This window comes from Larus michahellis, chromosome Z, assembly GCF_964199755.1.
Source record: "Larus michahellis chromosome Z, bLarMic1.1, whole genome shotgun sequence".
NCBI classification, from domain to species: Eukaryota; Metazoa; Chordata; class Aves; order Charadriiformes; family Laridae; genus Larus; species Larus michahellis.
In genome coordinates, this window is record NC_133930.1 from 70,276,149 (window position 1) to 70,300,932 (window position 24,784).

The window sequence follows — 24,784 nt, forward strand, 5'->3', positions numbered from 1 at the left end:
AAGACTTTACCTTAAAACCTGCAAATATTGGCTTTCTGTGACCTCACATACTATGTCATCATTCATATAAATACACATTACTAGTACAGAAAGATTGCAAGTGATGAGTAATATCTTACATAACTACACACATGGTAGAAGGCTGCAAGCTACTAGGCATTAAAAGCATAGGAAGTACCAATCACATGCTATGTGATAAAAATAAGTTATCCACAAAGATATTTCAGAGACCTAAAATAACCATATTACATATTTCTCTATTATGTTACAGCCCAAAGAGGTGGTAACATAGCTCTCGGTCTACCTAGTATGTATGCTATTACATCAGAACTTCACAATTCCAAGTGCTTACTATCATTTTATGAAATATATAAATGAAAACACTGGCGAGACAAACAATGATCAAGAGCTCAAATCGATTCCTCAGAACTTGGAACATAAGACCATCACAACAGCTCATTCCGAATCTGTCAGGCGTGTATTTCTTACCTTTGAATCTTCATTGCTCACTCCCAGCTCTAGCACAGCTTGAGGAGACTTTAGTTTCGCTTGCATGGACTCTGCCATTTGAAGATTCAGCTGCCACCCAATTGTTTCAAGCTATAAAAATCAAATTTAGATTATGATCAGATGGCACAGAAGCACCCAGGTCAACTTTCAATATTGTGAATGGCTTGTGTCAGTGAACACAATGTCAGGCTCTACAAATGTTAAGCATTTTTATACAATGCACAATCTGCAAATCCTCCTGGAGTCCAAGAAATGCTTCTCTCTCTTGCCAAATTTGTCAGTTCAAACTGCCTGTGACCACACGAAATAAAGCGACTTCATATGTCTCAAATCTGTTGGAACCAATCCATAAAACACAACTAAGGATCCAAAATAAGGTCGTTTCCCCCTTCCTTGTGGAAGTTTATCAGCAAAGTTGCAGTTTCAACTTTATTTCATATTTATTTTTCTTTTAGGAAAAAGAAAAAAAATTACCAGTAAATGGTAAACCAGCTAAAAATGGTAATTTCTTAATCAACAGATCTACTCATGTGTGTTCTACCATACACAGATGTTAATGACAAAAATAATTCTGTGCTGCTTTTTAAATTGTTACTACTGAAAAGCCAAAAGGCAGTTAAGCATGTGAGCAACAGAATTTTTAATAGAAAGATACACAAAAATACATCTCAAATTGCGTTTTAATCATTAATCTAAATGATATTCAAACATTATCAAGCTACACCTCATGCATAAATGAAGCATGCAAGAACAGAACTACAAGTCTTTCACAAAATAACCTACCTGTTTTTCTTGAATAAAGAAAAGTAGAAATATAAACTCTTACCACCTGGCAAGTTAATTTGCATACAAGTTCTTTTTAATCTAGTGTCTCCCCTCTGCTAGTAAATGTTGTGGCTGACTTGGTAAAACTGAAACTGTGCCACATCTTGGTGAATCTCTTACCGGTCAAACAATCCAGCTAAAATCATCAACAGCTCAAAGCCATCCCAGAGGCACTGTACTGTGAATTGCAGAGAAGCCAACACATGCCCTGCCTCCTACAGCCACAGTAATCTCTAGATGAGTGATAGGAGAGCAAGCAGTGGCAGAAATATCTTCCATGGTCACAGCTCAAAGACAGAACTTCCAAAACTTACTGCAGCTCTACCATTTGCACTTACACATTAATTTATGTTATATCTCATTTCTTTGTATATTGCATCGCCTTTATACTAATTACATAACAAACCAAACACTGAAAGCCATGAGTAAGCATACCGAAAGGAAAATTATATATCATGACCTATTAACCACGACTGCCATTTAAAGATGGTTAGGGAGTTTAGCCAAGGCCAAGTTAACAGAAAGACACAGAACGGTCTCAGACTGAGTTTGTATACAGCTGTAGGAACAAGGCAGTACGAAGAACTTCAGCAGGTCAGCCTGCAGTCCGTCAGCTGCTCTGCAATAAATGCCCCTATTCAGATTTCACTCTGTGCTAAAAATATGTAGAGTTTATACACCAATCAAATCAATGAAAGCATGCATACAACACAAACATGCACAGTTAAAATGCTGTAAATCTGGTCTAGCTCATTTTGTGGTAGGCATAGCTTTAGTAACAGTATGCCCACAACCTATGAACTAAAGATGCTTTAAAAGACAAGTTTCATAAATTCTAAAAGCAGGTTAATTTTTATTCATAATTCTCTGGTTTGATTTCCTCTAACCTGATTACATCTTCGTTGATGAAAATAATATCCCATCCCACCAAAAGTACAGCACAATCCAAAGTGGATTCTGTGGATGAGCTCAAGTCTATCACACCACTGGACAAGTCTGCTAAGGTCCTGTGCTGGCCAGTATCTGGAATCTTTCAGGAAATTATACCAGAATGACACAGCTGGAAAACATTTTTCTGTCTACAAATTTCAATAAAATTCAGTAAAGAAATGACACCTGTTTCTCTCAGGAGCGTGAAGATCTTAGCATCTTGCCTTACTTTAGGTCTTGATCTCTAGATCAAGGAAGTAATTCAGTTCAGTTAAAGAACCCTGTCAAAATTTATAATGGTCAACAGAGAAGGACTGGAATGCTGACTTATGTGCTAGTGGTGGGAGCAGTCCAAAGCAGGCAACAGGAAAGAGTACTACCTATTTTGATAAAACACTTAACCGCTAGAGTGAAACACTGAGACAGTGAACAAGCTCTGGAACACAATGGTTCTTCATACTGCAGTCACTGAGGTTCAAGACTCCCAATTTAGAAAAGACTTTCTATGAGCTACACTTAAACAGTTCATTATACTAGTATGGAAACCAAACCTTAGACCAGTAAGCATCTTGTCCAGGATTATAAAACAAGAACAGTATCCTAGGAAGCCTGACTTTTAAGACTTTTATAAGGCCATTAAATAGTGTATTGTATGTGGCATGAAAAACAAACCATCAAAAGTAAAGAAATTCAAATTTATGTCTTCTATTTGACTTTTAATACACATCTATCCAGGAACATTGTAGAGGGCTCAGAATAATACAATATATGTGGCAGCACAGTGGCCTGAGTTTATAGCTGAACAACAGCCATAACTCTTTTTTTATATTGCTTTACCTTAAAATTACTTTGTTTTCCTGTTTGATTCATGTATCTTTTCTGTTTTAAATATAGTTGTAGGAGAACAAGGTTTGATTAACAAATAGCACTCTGCCTAAGGCTTCAAAATGGTCTGACTATTTTCTTGAAAGAAAAATGTATTTGGCTATAGTCATGTTTACTTAGAAGACATTCAACATCCTGAAACATCAATTAACCTTTTGAGAGTAGTGACATGTTTCTGTATGGCATTTTTGTCAAGGCACAGTATTTGGTAGCCACAAAGTGGTGCATATTTTAGGGACAATTTTTTTCAAAAATGAAAGGACTATAAAATTATTTTCATTTCTGATATAAAACTTTTTATAGAAAACCAAACATTGGGAGAGACTGTATGATGCCAGAATTTGCGATAACATTGACACTTATATTACCTGAAGAGCAATTACTGGCGGGGAAGCGGGGGAGGAAGTATTTCTCCATAACAAGCATGAAACTAAAGCCATGGGTTTAGTTACTGTAGACCTCTAGCTTCTTTTTACAATTTCTTATCAGCAGTTTAGAAATGTGCAAGCTACCTTGTCACTGCAACAATAAACACTGTTGAAAATGTACTATTTAGCGCTGTAAGTTCTCCCTGGTATCTCTGGCACTTATTTAACCTCAGGGTTATGTTTAGAAAACAAAAAACAAGTGCAAGCTGGAAAACATGGAAAGGAAAAAACATAGATACTAAATAAAACCAATAGTAAGCACATATGAAAATGCTTCATATCTGCTCCATGAACCCTACAGCAAATGATTCAGGGCAACAAAGACATGATGAAGTTTTTGACAACCCCTGGAATCCTCAGTTCCCGTGTCCATTTTGTTCCACTTAGGCTTCTGAAGAAGACACCATGATAGCCAGGAATGGCTACATGGCTACAGGCATGGAAGAACCTATGCACTTCTCCCTTCCAGCACTCACTCAGTATTAGCTGTAGAAAAGATAAGATGTTATACCTGCTAAACCGGCTTTGTAATGCCTGCAAACGTAGTGCTTCTCAGTGGCCATGCATGCCTGTGGCAGGGGCAGATCCACAAGAGAGAGCTGCCAGTTCCCTTAATATGAGAGGATCTGACCCTTCATTTGTAGATCACTAACACCTTTACAGATACATAAATACATCATTTCTGGTCCGTCTATGAAGTCTGTGATATCCACAGTCATTTTCCTCCAGTGTAAAACATGGGAGCTTCCAACTCAAGCCCACTCTCCCATCCACCAGACTACTTTCCGTACTAAATAGTAGAGCGCAGTATTTTACATATTAGGACAGGATCATCTGCAATCTAACATAACAGCAGTAAAACGTCTGGGTGAAAGTCACCCTCTAGAAAAAGCCCATGTGCACTAAATATCAAGTCAGCCTTCACAGCTTACCTGATATGAACTTTAAGCACAATCTCCAAGCAAATAAAGGATTCCACATAACCAAAATTAACATACACAAAATCCACCATTTCTCTCATCAGGTACATCCCATTCTCTTTTCATATATTATTGTCTCTTTGTGGAGTATTTTCACCACAGATCTTTACTTTCACTTTTGACTACACATAAACATTACTACAAATTAAACCAAAACAGAGAAGAAATTAAGAAATCAGATAAACATGAGAAGTTTCTATATTAGTTGTCAAAAAAAAAATCAAAATATCTCTCCTTTCTCAACTACGTAAAGGTATTTACCTTATAAGCTTTAATAGAAATCAAACAAATGTTTCTTGGCAAAGAAATTCAGCCTAAAAAGGTCAAGGAGAAAACAATAATAGAATCATAGAAATGTCTAGGCTGGAAGCGACCTTTAAGACCATCCAGTCCAACCATTAACCTAACTCTGCCAAAACCACTAAACCATGTCCCTAAGCACCATGTCTACACATCTTTTAAATACCTTCAGGGATGGTGACTCAACCAGTTCCCTGGGCAGCCTGTTCCAGCACTTCACAATCCTTTCTGTGGAGAAATTTTTCCTAATATCCATCCTAAACCTCCCCTGGTGCAACTGGAGGCCATTTCCTCTTGTCCTATCGCCTGTTACCTGGGAGCAGAGACCGACCCCCACCTCCCCACAGCCTCCTTTCAGGTAGCTGTAGAGAGCCATAAGGTCTCCCCTCAGCCTCCTTTTCTCCAGGCTGAACAACCCCAGCTCCCTCAGCCGTGCCTTGTAAGATTTATTCTCCAGAGCCCTCACCAGCTTCGTTGCCCTTCTCTGGACCCGCTCCAGTGCCTCAATGGCTTTTTTGTGGTGAGGGGCCCAAAACTGGACACAGTACTCGAGGTGGGGCCTCTCCAGGGCTGAGCACAGGGGGACAACACTTCCCTAGTCCTCACCACACTGTTCCTGATACAGGCCAGGATGCTGTTGGCCTTCTTGGCCACCTGGGCACGCTGCTGGCTCATATTCAGCTGGCAGTGGACCAACACCCCCAGGTCCTTTTCTGCCAGGCAGCTCTCCAGCCGCTCCTCCCCCAGCCTGTAGCGCTGCATGGGGTTGTTGTGACCCGCGTGCAGGACCTGGCACTTGGCCTTGTTGAACCTCATACCGTTGGCCTCAGCCCATCATAGCTATACAAAATCCAGTCTATCAGACTCAAAAATGAAGGACTACGACTTGGAGAGTGAAGGCAGACTGGATGTGCAGAACAGGCATGTTGTAGGGCTCCAATCTGAGGACCAAGAACAGAGTCAAAGTGATTGAGAAACTCACACTCAAAAAAGCTGGCAAGGACCTTAATTTGAGAAAAGAAAATAAGTGGGAATATTGTGAAAAAAAGGGAAAACTAAAAATGGAAACAGAATTTCAGAAAATACGTTAGAACCTAAAATGTCTTCCCCAATACTTCCAACTTCAGCTGTTCAAAACTTCTGGAGGAGGGTCCAGCATTTTTAAGGGAGGAGAGAAAAAGGGGTTTAAACGCTCAGTCAGTATCAGAGCAGGGAAAGGGGATATTTTTTTACTTTGGACTTGAGTGATATACTGAGATCACATTTCCTGTCTGTCTCTACACTCATGAAGACTGGAAGCTTGTTTTAATTTTAAATGGAAAACTGGTATTCTCATATAAATTACCCACTTCTAGAAGGTGAAGCTTTCAGAAGGTCATGTAATCCATGACAAATCATTACAGCAACTATAGAAAATCAGTGTTACTGCCCTCAGAACTCACTGATGTGGCACAAACAACTTCTTACCACAATGCAAGCAAGATGCCATAGTACCATGCAAATCACTATTTCTCCTCCATTGGCAATCCATGATTTGGCATTTATTTGTCCCTTAGAAAGTGCTGTAAACATTTACCTCAGGGAAAGTAAAAGTAACAATGAGTAAATAAAGCACTGAACCTGCAAGAATTACAGTATGGAAATACTGCTTGGACACATAAAATCACCAGGACTGGGGTTTTTATAACCACCAGACATTTATACAGTTATGAAACAGACAATCACTTTACAGCTCAAATTTAACGTATTATGAAGATCTAAATATTTCATTCAGATCCTTGCACTCCATTCTCTTGGCAAGATTTGCTGCTTTCAGAAAACCTAGCTTTCCCTAAATAGTATAAAATATTACATACTTCACCTCTGTGTAATACTAAAACATACAACCATAGTCTTCAGTTCATGAGAGAATATTCAGAACACATACATGATTCAGAACATGTGGGCAAATACGATTAGTCAGCATTATAGGTTAAATATGACTTAATAAGCAACTATAGATAAACAGGCTACAGGAAAGATTACGAAGATCCTGGCATATCCATTATTAGACTCTCAGATAAACAAATGACTGTACGCATTTCTACAGGAAGAGAGAGAACTGTTGATTAGCGCTTACCAAAGAGCAAGAAAAAGAATTGTTAAAATTAGTTTCATCCTAAAGTTTAAAAAGTGAGAAAAACAGAATTCTCAGTGGGGAAGGAACACATAGCATAAGCAAACTAGCATATGCAATTTCTGAATTCTACTGCTATTACTACAACAAATGTTTTCAGTATTGGCAAAAGGTAAATGGTAAAAAAAGGTGGTAACATTACCCCTACATTTGGTAATGTCTGAAAATCAACAATATAATAATGCAGTTTTTCAATTGTATTATTTCAATTGGGCATTTCTCCCAATGGGCACCGGTTTAGTTTGTCTGTTTGGACTTTTTTTTTTAGAAGCACAAACTCCCTCAACGACATGTGCCTTTTTAGAGAGCAAAAGGTTTTCCTTACCTTGAAGTTGCTAAGGGGCTGTTGAAGCTTTCCAACATGAGTGATGAGAATTTTAAAGCAAACTGAGCTTGTGGCCCACAGTAAGAGTTAAAAGCCAGTAAGACTAACCTTTAGAATAACTATGTCACATGTCGTGAATATTGAGAAGAAGAACGTGTATTAAGGTGTGCTAAGGAAATTATGGTATGATACTAAATCTTACTCATCTAGTTCATAATGCGCGCATCAGTTCAGCTGAACTGGCCTCTAGAGACTTTACTAACTTGAGCACAGCTGAAAATAAATCTTAACATCCCTTCTGAAAACCCAAATCTTGGCATAAAACTGCGTGCTTCTAATAGTGCTACCTCTTCTGGTACTGGTGGTGCTGAAGGACTTGATTAATATGGACATCCCTGTTCTTGGTCGCAGGCAGCTTCCTACGGCACAGAATGCTGGTTTAGAATTGCATAGTTGAGGACTAATACCCAATTCTACTGACTTTGGGTCAATACTCAAAGAACCATTTCAGGGCAGTTTAAGTGCATCTATAGTTCCTTCTTTCACTGGCAGTCTGATTCATTTGAGGACAGGCTGAAGCGGCACAACTGACTTCATTTTTGTGAGGTCTTTAAAAAAAATGTGTAATAGAAATCGAATGCCAAAAAGAACTTCTTACCGACTCATTCTTTACAGGTACCACAGAAAATAGTCTTATGTTAGGCAGATGCCTAACAAACTAAAGTAGGACAGTTACAGTAATAGAGAAATTAGTTTCATGTGCCACTGGTATATAGGCCCACCCACTTCATTTTCAAATACTTCAATCCTGATTTTGAGAGGCCATTCAGTTCAAAATATTCTGGTATTTCTGATAAATTAGATGATACTGCACATAAGATTATGCTTTTTATATCCTCAGAAAAAAATCTACATGTTTGTTTCTAAAAAGCTTTTTCTGTAAAAAAACCAAAAAAGTATGCAAGTGTAATGGCATCATTTTTAAGAATTGCACTCTCCTCATCTATTTCCACCACGTGGGGTATATCTGTAAGAGCACTGTATCAGCTTACACACAGCAACTGCTCTTGGAAGTAAGTTCAGCTTCACTACATGAGTGCTAGAGCGCTCACTAAGGCTACTTAAATTCAGTCTAAATTAAATATTGATAACTTAACATTCCAAAGTCTAAAACTTCTGCTGTTACAGTTTAAGAGTGAGTAACAAACACTACAGGACAGTGCACAATAAGGGGACAAAAACCCAGCCTTCAGCCCATTCTTCAGGAAGTAAATTTATGCTAGCTAGAGAAATAAGACTCAAGAACTACCCTCGAATACCAACAGTGTGAGCAAAAACTCTTAGATAATTTAAAGACAGAGCCTGACAAATTCAGAAAGCGCACTATATGATGTAGCTGCTTGCAGCAACAGGGAAAATTAACAACTTGATGCCTCTGCCACATGTACCTTAGAAAGGAACCTATTCTGCCCCCAAAGGCAACAACTGCAGAAAGAAAAAAATTAAATCTTGTTTTAACAAATGAAATGAGAATTTTGTCTTTTTAACTCAAATACTAACTCGCTCATTTCAGCTATTTTCCCCACTAATTTCAGGGGAATAGTCCAATTTTAAAGATGAAAACTTTTCATAGAACAATCTGAAAGAGCTGTTTATGTAATTTAAGATTTCTGTGTATTACTCTCATTGAAGCTATTATGAACAGTGAAGTGAGAGATGATGAGGTATGAAAGACATCTTCAGCAAATCTTTTTATCATATTGTTACAATAGCATGTATCACACTGACACAAAACATTTAAGAATGTTTTCCAACTAACAAAATATTTTGAGGAAATAAATAATCTGTAACATAAGCATTTTTCTGGTGCAGATCTTTCACTTACAAGGCACTTATTTCAGTTGTTCTAAACAAAAAACCTACAGGAAAATGAGCATGGCTATCCTTTCACTCACTTTAATTCTTGAAAGAGTAACTCCTGTAGTTCCTACACTGAAGACCAACTACTCCTCATTTCATTGCAGAAAAAGAAAGTCAGAATACTCACATTTTAAAGTTTGGGGGTCCCCTCCCCTGATCTCGCGACAATCAAATTAGACAAAATATACTAAGTCATAGTTACATAAATGAATACTTTCATTTAAAGAAACTACTGCAACATGTAGATGTCGTTTTAATAAATTAACTATTAGTTTTGTATGGATGGGAGAAGACTAAAAGTGTATTACACGTTAAGAAAAGCATTAGTCTAACTTCAGACCTATGTAATCACGCAACATAAAGACTAGAGTAAACCATTAAGTCTGCTCTCTGAAATTTACAGCCTAAGATGTCAGTTCTGCTCTCCATCAGCACACTCAGCATAGCAGTATCAAAACTCCAAATTAGACATGAAAATGTCAATTTTGCCTGCTGTGATGATGAAAATAACTTAGGTAAGAGGCCAAGAAAAGGATGACAGAACATAACTGACTGAACTCCTTCAAAAACTTTCCCTGTCTGCTTAAGAAAAGAATGTTAGTGCAGAGGAGACACTAGCAGGATAAAGCCAAAAGTGTACTCAATATAGCAAATAAATATTAAAACAGAAAAAAAAAAGGTGCACATTTTTAAGTGGAAGGCAATGAGTGACAAGCACAATCTTACAATCATCATAGGTAGGGTCTGCATCACAGAAGTATTCTGTACTCAGGAAGAAAGCGTTTCCTTTAAGATAAGCCCCAGATCAAACGTCATTTTCCTACTGATGGGAAACTCTAGCACTGGGGGCAGGGGAGATGACGGCATAAACACCCTGATTTCTATTCCATATTGTTGCAACTGACTTCAGTTGTATTAATGTGGTGTGTATATCTTTGAAGGAAGTTCTGGATGTTGCAGCTTCTTTTCAGCAGGCCTCACTGTAACAACTGTTCCATGGCTGACGAAGTCTGCAGTGAAACAGTTGGATTTTCACATTGGTTGCATAAAGTTTCTGACTACAGTCCTCTACCACCTTTTGAACAGCAGTGGAAAAACCTAATGGTATACAGTATTTCAAAGTCTGTTCCCCTACTGTACAAACATATTCTGTACAAACTGTACAAACAACAATTCAGCATACCCATTTTCTAAATGGATTACTGAGGCATTTTGCGGTTTCAGTGAAAAGTACTCTTCAATGGCAGATTTAAAACCTCTAAGATTCAGTTTTTATACAGAGATGTGAGTCACAAATTGAAAGACCAGCATCTTCAGATGACAGTACCAGGCAAATCTTCAAATTAAACCCAAGACACAGAGCAGGCACCACAAAAATTGTATATAACTATCAATAAAACTTTACATCCATCCATAAAACAAAGTCAGAATAACAGTGGTTGGGTGTTTTTTTAAAAAAAGCATGAAAGTCTGTAATTACAGTCATAACACATATGCACAGCCAAGTTAAGCAGAGGTTGCACAGTCAACTACAGTGCCTCTTACTAAATTCTAAGACCGGACTTTGCAACCTTAATGATAGTCTTGCAATGTACCTTCGTCATGTAGTTGTAAGAAAATAGGAATCACTGGACGTATATTATCTATCTAGTCACAATACTAGAATGCAGTATCAAATCCAAATCTGCCTTAATCTCACAGATACTGCAAGACCATCAGCAAACAGACGAACAAACCAAAACAAAATGGAAAGCAACAACTATGTTTTTCAGCAGTAGACAAGAATAATCTTCTAGGTTCTGAAGTAGTACCACATGCTATGATTGTCTCTAACTAGAAATAGTGGTAGTTCTAACGTAATGGCAGGGAAAGGGTTGGACCGGTCAGACACCTGGACAGTGAATTTACAGAATCCTGTAAAAAGACTGACCAAATAGAACACAATTCCCAAAGGAAAACATTCAGAGAAGTTTAAAAAACAAAAAGAATCTATTTATGTGGCTTTCTATCTTAGTCTCGCAAGAAGGCACTGTAAGACCAACGGACTGAAGATAAGTTGGACCAAAGACCCAGACGAGTGGATAAACCAAGTGAGTGGGACAGAGAGGCACTGAAGAGAGCCACAGGTCATGCACTATGTTTGCTGTGCAACTCTCAGATCCCTCGCCACAACTTTCCCTAATGATATCAGTAACTATAGGAGGCAGAAGAAAATAAAAAAGAGGAACAGTAAGTGTTCTGACTTTGTAAACTGAGAGGTTTCAGCTTGAAATTAATGCTAGAAAAAGCAAGTGCAGCAAGCCAGAAAAAAGCCAGTACCTCAGTTACCTCTCAGAGATGATTTGAATATTAAAAGTGTATTGAAAATAGAAAACAAGACTGAGATTTAACTCTAAAAGGAAAATCTGCACAAGGTATGTACCTAAAGCCAGGTTATTTGGTGAAGATGTAAGATGAACTAGATTCTTCATCCAAGGTTGGCTCTCTCCTGAAGGGTTAATTTCCTCTGACTTCCCATTTTTGTCTGCAAGGATGAAGTCGTATTTCTCTTCAGCAAACCTTGCTTAGTACATATACCAGGAAGAGTGGTATTTTCAGACTTCTTTGTTCAATATCCAAACCCAAACCCCTCACATCTTTAATCTTTGAATTTAAAAAAGGAAAAGACACACACCAAAAAGTACCAGTGTACTTCAAAAGGGAGGAAACAAAAGACATAACACGACATGAAACTGGTAGAGCAAGGCTAGTGCTAAGAAGCAAAAACTTCAAAAGACTTTTCCCTAACTGAAGTTACCGCAGGTTTTCATCTTTACATGTATTTTAACCAATAAGCAGCTAGCTTGAAAGCAAACAGAAAGGGATTGTATGACAAAAATTAGAAAGAACATTCAAGTTTCCAAAACCCCAGTATTTAGGGATGCGCTTTGTGCAAAAGGTAAAGTTATTGTTGTGCTCTTTCTCCCTCTAGGAAATTTGTGGGTACAGAGTTGCAATAAAAGTATGCACCAGTCTATGAGCACTTGTGTGGAAAAGCCATGGCTGACTGTCTCTTATCTAGCAGAAGAATATATAGCAAGATCCAATGGTGGGAAGATGAAGTTAGATTTTTAATTAGAGATAAGGCACAAATTGTTATTAATCATAAAAAATACCCCAGAAGTTACCTGTCATTTCAAGCCTTGAAATCACAACACCTGTTTCAAAAGCTCTCTTACACACTCAAGAAAAATTATGGTTTGTATTACACAGGGAGTTACACAAGATAGGCATGGTACTCTTATAAAAGAGTAGCTTAGAAGACGCTATTTTGCTTGTAGGAACAGAACAAATGTTTCAGATGTTTTTAAACATTCTCAAAACATTCCTTCTTTCAACCTTTATCGCTTACACACTCTTGGTAGAAGACAGAAGAGGGTAAGCAGGATAGGAAGAAACTCATTAAAAAAACCTCAAGAAGTAGTACCTAAAAATTGTAAACAATTAAAATACCTACTAACAAAGCTGGGCCAGTGGAAGATTAAACACACTCCGATATGCTGTAGCTGTAGCTGGCTATTAAAATAAATCTCAGGAATTATAAAACTGTTTCTTTACTACCTCTTTCATCATTTACATTCTTTTTACCACTGTCTGTGATGGCATCATATAATGCAAGTTGGTTCATAATTCATTCTGACAATGCCTGAAGGGACAACACAGTCTTTGTGACCTCTGTTTGTCACTGTAAGAATGACTAGTGGATCAGACACTATCAAGAAACTAAAAGATTCTTTCTGTTTGAGCTGTATTCCTCCTTATTTTGCATTTCTTCTGATATCAGAAAGAATTTTCCCCCATGACACACACACAGAGCACGCCAGTTCTCTTCATTTTTTGTCATAATGACCATAGGATGCATGTGTTTCAGAGTATTTTTGTAGATTTGCCAGTGTTTAGCAGAGGGAATTTAGCATATTCGTGTTACATATACACCCCTTAGCAAGAAGACCAATTTCTGAGAAAAATACTTTCAGAGTTTTTCCCATATGGCTTCAAACAGCCAGTCAAGATACAGAATTGACAGCTCCGCCAAGAATTTTAGGTACGTAATTTCACTAGTTTCATTCCCACGCATCATTATATTAAGTAATGCTGTCTTAAGGCTATAAAAAACTTCTCCTGCTTGGCAACATGAGATTCTTATCTTTTTTGTTTTATCTGTCTTAAAGATACCATGAGAATCTTAACCTTATGAGGTTAAGCCCCATAAGAAGCTTATGAGGCATTTAGCTTGACCTGCCTGTAAAACAGATAGATTTACGCTGAGTACCAAAAAACATACAGAGAACATAATATAGGAGGAGGGGGAGGGACAGAGGGAAAAATGCAACAGAATAGATAGAAAATTGCCATGAGAATTCAGAGTGAAGCCTACTAAAAAGCTAGCTCTTCTTCACAGAGAGGAAAAGAATACATTTTAATCTGATCAATGTGTCCTGATTTCTAAACTGATACATTACCAAGCGGATTTAAAAACTGGATCAGATTGTTATCATTGACCTGTCATTCTAGAAGCCAAATTAAGAACACATTCAAAGAAAAAACTGATACAAATACCATCAGTATAATTGACTAGGATTGTATTATGCAGCAGAAGTAATATAATAAAGGAACTGCCATGGGAGTAAAGATTCCAAGAATCAATTAATGCAACAGGACAATATATGTAATTAATAACCCTGTGCAGCTGAAGACTGCCTATAGCTCAATAAAGAAAAATGAAAAGATGAAGTGAGAAAATAAATAGCACTAAACAGTACAGCTTCAGTTTAACTCTACAGTTATTATTCCTTTCTCAAGACAATAACATCCTGTCAACTAAGCAGTCTGCACCAAAAAAATTTCTAAGATCTACGTTCAAAAAAGAACAATTTTTCCCTAACAATTTGAAGTAGTGTTCAACATGCCACAAAAAACTTCACCTAATCAGCATTCTGGGAAATACTTGTTCTGTTGCTCTAACAAACTCAATTTGGCTTGTCAACCTAATGAAGCTATCAGCCAGTGCACTACCACCTGCATCTATTGCATAGAACTGACAGACCCATAATCCAGAAGACTAGTTTTCATACCAAGTTGCAGTTTGCAGGCAAGAAGCAAATCTGGTTTAAGAGAAATAACATGTTAATACAAGCAAAATATCTGTATGACATTACTTCCTGTAATAACTAGTGGTCTGGAGTCCAAATATAAGCACTGCTGCAAGGTAAAAGATGCAGTGGCCTAGTCTCTCAAAAACAGTGATAAGCCAAATTAATTAGTAATATTATGAAAGAATAATCCTGGACAGTCAGCTACCCACTAGCTTTGGCTATAAATTAATCAGTCTTCGGTTCTTCCTTCAATTTGCCCAAAGGTTTCAGTGTTTGCCTAATGTGCAAATCATACCTCTAAATAAAAAAAAAAAAACAAACCTGTTTATCTTTTTTTGTTTACTTAAAACAGAAATGAACGATTACTGCCTGGTCTTTCTAGTGTGTACTACAGAAAGAAGTCTTAGTGACAGCATTTCAATACTTCCAAAATAGAAAACTTCTAAGTATCAGATGCCAGGAGAGACTCAGAATTATTTTGCCATTTGGATTTTACTAAAACACTTTAAACTCAAGATAAAATTCCAATTAGATCTTCCTTAGTTGCTTTGCAAACTCTGTCTTGCTCAGACCCAGGTGCAGGACCTTGCCCTTTGCCTTGCTGAACCTCACAACGTCCACATGGGCCCACTCCTCCACCCTGTCCAGGTCCCTCTGGATGGCATCCCTTCCCTCAAGCATGTCAACTGCGCCACTCAGCTTTGTGTCATCCACAAACTTCCTGAGGGTGCACTCAATCCCACTGTGTTATTGATGAAGACATTAAGTAGTGTTGGTCCCAGTCCAAACCCCTGAGGGAGACCTTAATTACAAAGCCACCAAGTAAAGTATTAGTATTCCAGGCAAGCCCATATCACACTCTATTCACATTAGTTTCTTCCAAAATACAGCAGAAATATGTCAGACAGAGATAACATAGAATCATACAATCTTCATGGACAAGCAGGAAACTTCCATGGAATGAGTGAGAAATCACTATGTATTTTAAAATACAAACAATAAAGACCACGCTCTTAGTTTTTCTCATAACAAAAAAGGGGATATACAATAAAATCTAAAGACAATGGATATACTGTTTTTAAAAAACATGAACACATATCACTTTTCCCTCAAGTGGTAGAAAAACAGAAATCAGGCAAGTACACAGACTGAAACCTCCAGGATATTTCACAAGTGATAAACAATCACCTTGAGGATGCAAGAGACCTTCTGATCCAGTACAGTAACTCCTGTATTCCTGGAATCTGAATCACTAACAAAACTACAAGGTATACTTGGCCAAAAAAAGCATCATTATGAATCCAACTTCAGCCATACACAGAGCATGAATAAATCAGAGTCTTAAGAAAAAAAAGGAAAAAAAAAACAACCAAAAAAAATCCAAAACCGCCCATCAAACACCAATCCTCAAGATTTCTGAGGAAAGCAAAGGTCACTCCTGTCTTCAAAAATGGTAGGAAGGAGGACCCAGGGAACTAAAGGCTGGTCAGCCTAACCCTAGTCCCTGGGAAGATGATGGAACAACTAATCCTGGAAAACATTTCGAGGCGTGTGAAGAACGAGGTGACTTGGTATAGCCAGCATGGATTCACAAGAGGGAAGTAAGTCACACTTGACCAACTTAATTAATTTCTACAGTGAAATATTGGCTTTGTAGACAAGGTAAGAGCAGTGGATAGACCACCATAGTGCAAAGACCTCCCCTTGACTTCAGGGAGGTCCTTGAGAGTGTGAAACATCAGATCCTCGTAGACAAGCTGTTGATATAAGCTGATGATACAGACAGAAAGGTGAGTTGAAAGCTGTCTGAACAGCCAGGGCCAGAAGGTGACTATTGGAGCAACGAAGTCTAGTTGGAGGCCAGTAACTAGCAGTGTACACCAGGGGTCAGTACTGCCTCCAGTCCTGTTCAACATCTTCATTAATGATCTGCATGATGGGGCAGAGTGTACCCTCAGCAAGTTTGCAAGTGACACAAAACTCGCAGGAGTGGCTGATACACCAGGGGGTCATGCTGCCATCCAGAGGGACCTGGACAGGCTGGAGATATGGGCAGACAGGAACCTCAGGAAGTTCAACAAGGGGAAATGAAAAAGTCCTGCACCGGGGGAGGAACAATCCCAAGCAACAGCAGATGCTGGGCATTGTCCAGCTGGAAGGCAGCTTTGTGAAAAAGGACCTGGAAGTCCTGGTGGACACCCAATTGAACATGAGCCAGCAATGTGTTCTTGCAGCAAAGAAGGCTAATGGTATCCTGAGCTGCATTAGGAGGAATATTGCCAGCAGGCTGAGGGAGGTGATCCTTCCCCTCTACCCAACCATGGTGAGGCCACACCTGGAGTGCTGGGCTCCCCAGTACAAGAGAGACATGGACATAGTGGAGAGAGTCCAGCAAAGGGCCAAAAAGATGAGGAAGGAACTGGAGCACCTTACAGATCAGGAAGGACTGAAAGAGATGGGACTTTTCAGCCTGGAGAAAAAAAGGCTTATCAATGTATATAAATACCAGAAGGGAGGGTGTAAAGAAGACTGAACAAGGCTCTTTTCATTGGTGCCCAGTGACAGGGCAAGAGGTAATGGGCACAAACTGAAACACAGGAGGCTCTGCCTGAACACAGGAAAACACTTTTGCACTTTGACAGTGATCGAGCACTGGCACAGGTTCCCCAGGGATATGGTGGAGTCTTCATCTTCAGAGATGTTCAAATGCAGTCTGGACATAGTCCTGGGCAACTGGCTGTAGGTGGCCCTGCTTGGGCAGAGGGGTTGAACCAGATGACCTTCAGAGGTTCCTTCCAACCCGAACCATTCTGTGATTCTGTTGCTTGAAATTACAACAACAGAAATGTCAAATGCTTTTTCTGTACCTAATATTGCCTCTGGGAGAGAAGCGCACAATGCAAATCAGGAACTCTCACACGGCCATATAAAGAAGTACCTATACAGAGGGCACATTTATAGGCTCAATTGTTTTACGTGTTATACCTGTGTATACATGTGGCAGACAGTATTAAGAATTTAATACTTTTTTTTTTAAAAACAAATAAGGTTAATAAAACTTTTAAATCAATCTAAATATCTGAATAGTAGATCTAATGTAAAAAGCTACTATGATTTAACTATTTTTCAGAATTCTAACTTTTTTTTTTAAACTTTAATTCAAGTGATGTTGATGAACATTTACAGCAAGTTGGCTACTACAACAACGTACCACTAGAAAGAAAGTATTTTGCCTGCTATTTTTCAAGGTACAGAAAGATAATACAGCGAATACGTGCTGATATGTATTACGTATAGAATATAGAAGGAAACAATGGAAGGATCATGCAGTCATCTACTGCACTGATAAGACGTTACAAGGAGATTTGTAAGATTATAAGGAGATGGCAAGTTCTTCCATGATCCTATGCAATTTTTAAAATATTTGGTCTCTGTGTGCCTTGTTAGCAGAACAAATACTTTATTCAGCAATTTGGTTTGTGAACTTAATCTTAGGGTTAAGGAAAAGTTCTTGTGAACTTTGATTTTTTCACTTAACTAAAATCTACAGGATTAAGACTTCAGAGGTTTTCAAAACAAACTGAGAACGTAAATTCAAGTTCAAACTCAAATTACACCTTAAGATCTAAACTCACACTCAAACTGATACTCAATCTGTCATCTGTGCTAGGAAAAGAAAAAAAAGAGGGAAGTGAAAATGATGATTTAAGCATATGTAAAAGCTCATATCTGTATTTAAACCTGCTTTCATGCTAAAAAACAAGTAAATTGCACTCTGATATTTTTGCAGTTGCTTTTCTGCAAGCTTAATTATAAATGACAGTTTAAAACTGCTTTATATAGGATCTAATATACTAGAAAAATGCCATTCCATTATATGAGATGGTGCTGAGGTCACAAAGAATCTCCAAAACTGTAACATACACCAGAAGCATTGCATGTAGCAGGGGTCACAAAACTGCAGACAAAACACAAACCAATATCGTACTCAAACCAGGTCACAGAAGGACCACAGGTGTGCATGGTACAAATTCCAAATAAATGTGTTTTTATTAGTTTCTTATATGCTGCAGACCCAGCAGTAAAATATGTATTAGTGCACAGTCTGTCTAAAAAAAATTCTCAAACAGCTGCTTTGTAGGCTATCTTCAGAATTGCCTTCCATCCTGCACACGTATGCTCTATTCTGAAAAGTTAGCCTTATAACCTTTTGTGATTTCACTTGGTTTTCAGATTACTCACCTTCTTCAATGGACAGTCATACTTGCATATACACTAACTGTATCGCTGACCATTTACACTTTGGGACTTGTATGCTTGGCATTGGTAAATATTATCTCGAAAAGATAGACGCTCAAAAGATCTTGCTCAACTCAGGTGTGGTTTGGGGGTTTTTTTGGTTTTGTTTTGGTTTTTTTTTATATATACTTACATTATCAGTCATTTACTTGGTAAGGTTCGTGAGTTACTGTAATTTTGCACATAAAAATTCTTCAAGTCATGTGTCAAAAATTCCCCAGTTTTACAAAGGATCAAGTTTAAATACTTTGGAAAAATCACCGGTGATACAATTCTGAATATCTTTAGTCTGTTCCACAGACATATCTTGCGTTCTCAAAATGTGTGCTTTACACCTAAATAAAATTCTAGGTTTATTTACATGTAAACCTGCTGGTATAAATTATGTTGTTCTATTTCTGTCAATGTATCATGTCTACCTTATATATAAAATTTATTTCCTATGTATATTTTACTAACCAAATCGTAAAGTAATGAACTGAATCCCATCTCAACATGATATATAGCAGTGATAAAAATAAATCAAGAATAATTGAGTAACTGTTCCACAATTCTTTTGAACCATTTGATCCTGGCTGACACTGATGTGTTCTATATACATCTTCTGCAGTTGAAGGCTTATTACGACTCAACAGAAGGATGAGAGGAAATAGCCTCAAGTTGCACCAGAGGAGGTGTAGATTGGACATTAGGAAAAAATTCTTCAACAAAAGGATTGTCAAGCACTGGAACGGGCTGCCCAGGGAATTGCTTAAGTCACCATCCCTGGAGACATTTAATAGACGTGTAGACATGGTGCTGAGGGACACAGTTTAGTGGTGGACTTGGCAGTGTTAGGTTGATGGTTGGACTCAATGATCTTAAGGCTCTATTACAACCTCAATGATTCAATGACACTATGGTGTTACTATACCTTCTTATAGATGTAGACATCTATGCCTAAAGATACAATGAGACTTCTACAGCATGTAACAAAGTTTTAATGGGTAGCAGGCACATATGAAGTAAGATTATCATGCCATCACAGAAAACTATCTCCAAATTGTAGTAATTATCTCACAAAACGCACCATCCAACCAGCCAACAAAATTAAAGATGCCAGGAGCTCAGATACACTTCACGTACAGAGAATCAACAGGCTGATGAGCTAAACCCATGAGTTGAACCACTACAAGTGTTTATGAGCACATTTTACCTTTGACCTATTGTAAAGCATGTTCACAAACATCTCCAAATGGTATGTAGGTTGCATTACTTTACATTGCTAACAGTGCACATACAGTCAAGGTTGAACAGTTACAGCAGCTCAGCTAACACGTAACATCTCTTTAAGACAATGGAACTCCACTGCCCCCATCACATTGATCTACTCCCTAATAATTACCCTTTTTATTTTCCTATACCTTGGCTTGTCACAATCTTTGTATCTTAGTTTAAATTCCTTACTTTAAAACATACCTACACAGCTGTATTCTCTCTTAGAAAAAAAAAAAAAAAAAAACAACCCACATTACCTTCTGAGGTGTCAAAACCCTCTGCCTGAACTTTTCAATTGTATCTTGACCTGCAGCTGCCCATGCACTGGCAAATGCTTCAGCTTTTTCTTGATCCAGGTGAATGCTTTCCAGCTGCTGTTGCAAAGAAGCAGGCTTCAAATTATGATAGACTGCCTGTTAAAATGAAAAATAATCACTGTTGTTGAGTACTGTTCTACCAGTTGTGCCAGCTATATTCTACCACAGACAACCACACAAGATTTTTACTTGCAACTCCACTGTGGGACTGCAAGCATCCTGTTCATCTTAACCCTCTGACTGAGAAGATAGTTACACTTTTCTATCTCGATTGTATCTAAAAATGCAGTATTACAAATGTCTTCTCAAGATAGACAAACTATAAAAAAATGCCTATGTATATGTGTATGTTTCTATTGTACATAATACCAAAGCAGCTATCTCAGTGAAAAAAAATGGGTTTTGAAGTCAACTGTGACCATAAAGAAAGGACAACTTATCCAAATTCATACTGTTCAAGCAAGCCTGAACTACGAGACAGTAGTAAGTTAGATACTACCTCCCTATTGTCAGCAATTTTTGTGGTAAACACTCTATATAGTATGTTGGTCTCCACTTTAACACAGGATTCCATCAGCACTAAGGCAGGGAGGAAAAAAAAAAAAAGGGAAAAAGAAACAACACATGCAAAGACCATGCAGCAGTCTTATTATCTATAATGTGTCCATAGACCAAAGTGCTACTAAAAAAGTTATGTGCTCTGACAGAACAAGAAGCTACTCCAAGAAGTGTAGCTATCACTGGGAATACAAGAGTCCTCATACAACACATACTCCATCTACAAGACTTCTTTGGGCGGATATTAATATCCTTCCCTTTCTTTTCTTTTTAAAAAGCAAAAGTAGTAAGTCCTAGAGGAGACTGAACTGCTTTTTCTGTTCATCTTCAATAACTATCATATAAATGCCCAGAGAAGTGTTGGATGCCCCATCCCTGGAAGTGTTCAAGGCCAGGCTGGATGAGGCTTTGAGCAGCCTGGTCTAGTGGGAGGCATCCCTGCCCATGGCAGGGGGTTGGAACTAGGTAATCTTTAAGGTCCCTGCTGACTCTAACTATTCTATGATTCTATGAAGCAAAGCAGTCTGATGAAATTAAGACCAGGCAATAAAACAGGTAGGTTTGCTGTTTGGCTGAGATGAAAATGCAAAATTCCAGTCTGGATGTGACCTCAGGTTTCATTTTGATTTTTCGGTGGATAGGAGCCATGGGGAGGATTGTTTGCTTGATTTCTTTCTAGTGCTGTGGAATGTGTTAACAAGGGCAAACAGTCACACATTGACATGTGTAAGAACGGACAAGATTCAAATCCCACAACAGACCGTCAGTATGCATGCCCTCTGCACAGACTACACTTGGTATACTTGCATGAAATGGATGGGTAACATTGCAGCTGTGACAATTTCTAAGAAAGTCACCATATTTACCAGGTATTACATCGGCTTTGCAGCCTGAGTAGTGGCAGACTGTAGAATCAGAAAACCTTCTCTCTTTAGAACCAGAAAGCCTTCTCTCTTTACAAGGTATTTCGCTCTACACCATGCAGACACCTCTTAGTTCAGACAAGAGCTACATCAGATGTGCCTGTTCACCTAAGTACAGACCTCTGTGCGTGAAAGTTTTCCATAACTGACACTTCATGTAACTTAAGCAATGCCCAATAATGCTATCTAGTATTTTCCTTACAGCAATTAAAAAATGCATGGCTGGCTCGCTTACAATGAATAAGAAGAAACACTGTATCTCGTAATTATTAACACTTCTCTTAGAGTCATGCAGAGCTTGCTTCCACTACCTATATTTGCATTAGCTGGAAACTCATTTCACAAATGCAATGAGTCCAATCCAAATCAGGAAGGCATGCAAACAAAAGCAGTAAAATCATGCCCCCAGAACATACACAGTATACTACAGACAGATGTCTTCACTAATTCCTCTGTAACTTGACTTTTATAACTTTGAAATCTACAATAGGATTAAAAAAATTATCAATTCGTACTGATAAAAACCAAGGTACCTGTTCCAAAATGAATGATATAGTTTCGAGAACTAGATGAAGATCCTGCTTTTCCAACGAAAAAGCTATTTGAAGTTTTTCTTCCTCCTCTTCACTGAAGCTACTTTCAGCCTGAAGCACAAAAACAGTTAGTCCTGACATTCCATTCAGCAGCCAAGAGCATACTTGTCAAAACAAAAACTTTCTCATAATTTTTATAAACATAGTGGCTGTCCAGCTGTTTCTAAATAGAAAAAACAAAGTAAAGCTCTTTTACAACAGAAAAATGCAATGCAATTTCTGTCACTGAAAATCAAAATTAAAAGCAACAGTATCACATGAGAAGTTACCCGGATTGTTTGAAATACATCACAAGCAAATGCCTTCTCTTTGCACCTGAGAGACACTAAAGAAACATTTTTCTTTCAAGTATCAGATCATCTCCAACAACCTTTTATAAATAAAAACAAGATAATTACGAAGTGCATTACTTCATTCCGACCATAAAGAAAACAGAAAGCAAAACTGAAGTAGAGTTAGTTACGTATGCTTCCTCCACTCTGGATACTCTTCTGAAAACCATCCACGATGTTACAAAGGAAATAAAGGCCTAATCTGTGCTTACTCTGAAACTCAGGTTTTGATCTACAGCCTACTGTATTATTGAAGACTACTGAGAACGTGCTGTACTTTTAAAATACAGCAGTTCTATTTATTATACTACAGCAAATTAAATAGTAATTTAAATGCAGATATTGCCTTCTTTTAAAACGTAATTACTGGCAAATCTATGCTGCAGACATAAAACCACCACATTTAGACCACTTAGTAACCCAAAACTGCAAGACAACACAAAAAAGGAATTAATCCATCAGAATAAACAAAATAAGGCAATTACAAACATTGCGATCATTGGAGGTTTTGTGTAATAAGAATATCAAAATAGAAACATTATTTGGATAATTAGGTTTTAGAAGGAAATGCAGAGCTCCAAGTATCTGCTTTGTTGAGGCAAGTAAGTTTATTTAAAGTTTCCAGCAAGTTAACGTGCTCTAGAGTCAGGTGCTTTGGAAAGGCCAACTGATGGATTAATGAGATTGATTCAGTGGGCTAAATTAAAAAGACCACTCCAGCTCAGGTAAACGCTGATTAAAACTGTGAAAAGCTACTAAACTGCTATTGAGTAGTAAAAAAAAAAAAAAAAACCAAACAAAAACAAACAAACAAAAACCTCAAAAAAAGGTTGGTGACACTTTCCAGTTACCAATGAGTCAATATCCATGAAAAACCCTCTGCAATAACTGCAGCATCCAAACTAGTAATTTTGGTAGGAAAAAAATAATCAGCAATTGAATTAAATAATCAAAACAATCATTATAGGCTCAGAATTAAGACATTTAGTACATTTCTATTTTCTATCTGTGCTGCTCCTAACCTGTAATATGTTAGTTTGTATTTATGTGTATAGAAAACAAATTCTGTATTTCTTTTCATATTTTTTCTAAACACACAACAAGGGAATAAACATGATCTGACACTGAAAGAAAAAGAAACTCAACAAAATAATTTCTGTTTTAGCACTTATCTGACAGTTTACCCCTTGCAATATTTAGTGCCAACATTAGATTTAGTCTCCATTTAATTTTTTGGCACTGTATGATGAAACTGATTACTGATTTTGTTTCTTTATTTTTTTTATTTATTCTGCAATTAAAAAAAAAAAAACACCTTCTGTTAAGACGACAGAAATATTCACTAGAAGTTATGGACTTTAACTTCAATTCCACAGATGGCTTTGGTTGATGGACATACAGAAATACAGGGGGAAAAAATAATATGCATTTAGCGTTTCGCTTGCGAGGGCAAAAGTGGAGTTTGTGCAAAAAGCCAAGGAACTCGCGTCTCCTCGGAGCATCCTCAGAGACACCAGCCCCTGGAGGGATGGAGGCAGGTCACAGCAAGCATCGCTGCTTCTCACGCCGTCCACCTTCTGCCGGCTTTTAGGTCATTCACCTGAAATAGCCTGAACAATTAGTGATGAGCAAAGCTGACATCAAAAATACTTTTTAAAAAAACAACTGGAAGTAACTGTCCCTTAGCAAAATGTGTCACATCCGTCCCAAAAAGATGACCCGGTGGCACCCGGGCAGCGGAGGGTCAGGGCTGCTCCCGTCCGGGCCCTGCTCCCGTCCCGTCCCGCCGCAGGCCAGGCCACGCCAGGCAGGGCGCGGGGCCGGTAGGTGGCCGTGCCCCGGTGCACCGCCACCGCCGAACGCTGCCCCGCCAAAGCACCCGCCCGGGCCTCGGTGGGCCCCCCTCGCCCCGCACCACCAACCTTCAGGTGCAGCTTCTGGAGAATGCGGGAAAGGAGCCGCGGGAACCGGCCCGCGTCCACGGTGTTCAGCAGCGACACGGCCCTGCGGATGCTGCGCGCAAGGGAGGGGGGGGGCGGTCAGGAGGAGACAGGCCTCGCCGCCCCCCCGCCACCGCGGCGAGGCCGAGGC

At 38.4% G+C, this 24,784-nt stretch overlaps 1 protein-coding gene across 2 annotated transcripts in view; it reads right to left on the minus strand.

Moving 5' to 3' along the window:
• Positions 1-24,784, minus strand: part of COMMD10 (COMM domain containing 10) — a 112,981-nt gene that overhangs the window by 87,956 nt on the left and 241 nt on the right. For both annotated transcript variants that reach the window (XM_074569878.1, XM_074569877.1), the window contains exons 2-5: positions 24,616-24,706; positions 22,302-22,412; positions 20,228-20,383; positions 490-600 (exon numbers count right to left, since the gene is read on the minus strand). In XM_074569878.1, coding sequence (XP_074425979.1) covers positions 490-600; positions 20,228-20,383; positions 22,302-22,412; positions 24,616-24,706 — 469 coding nt within the window. The remainder of the gene's footprint in view (positions 1-489; positions 601-20,227; positions 20,384-22,301; positions 22,413-24,615; positions 24,707-24,784) is intronic.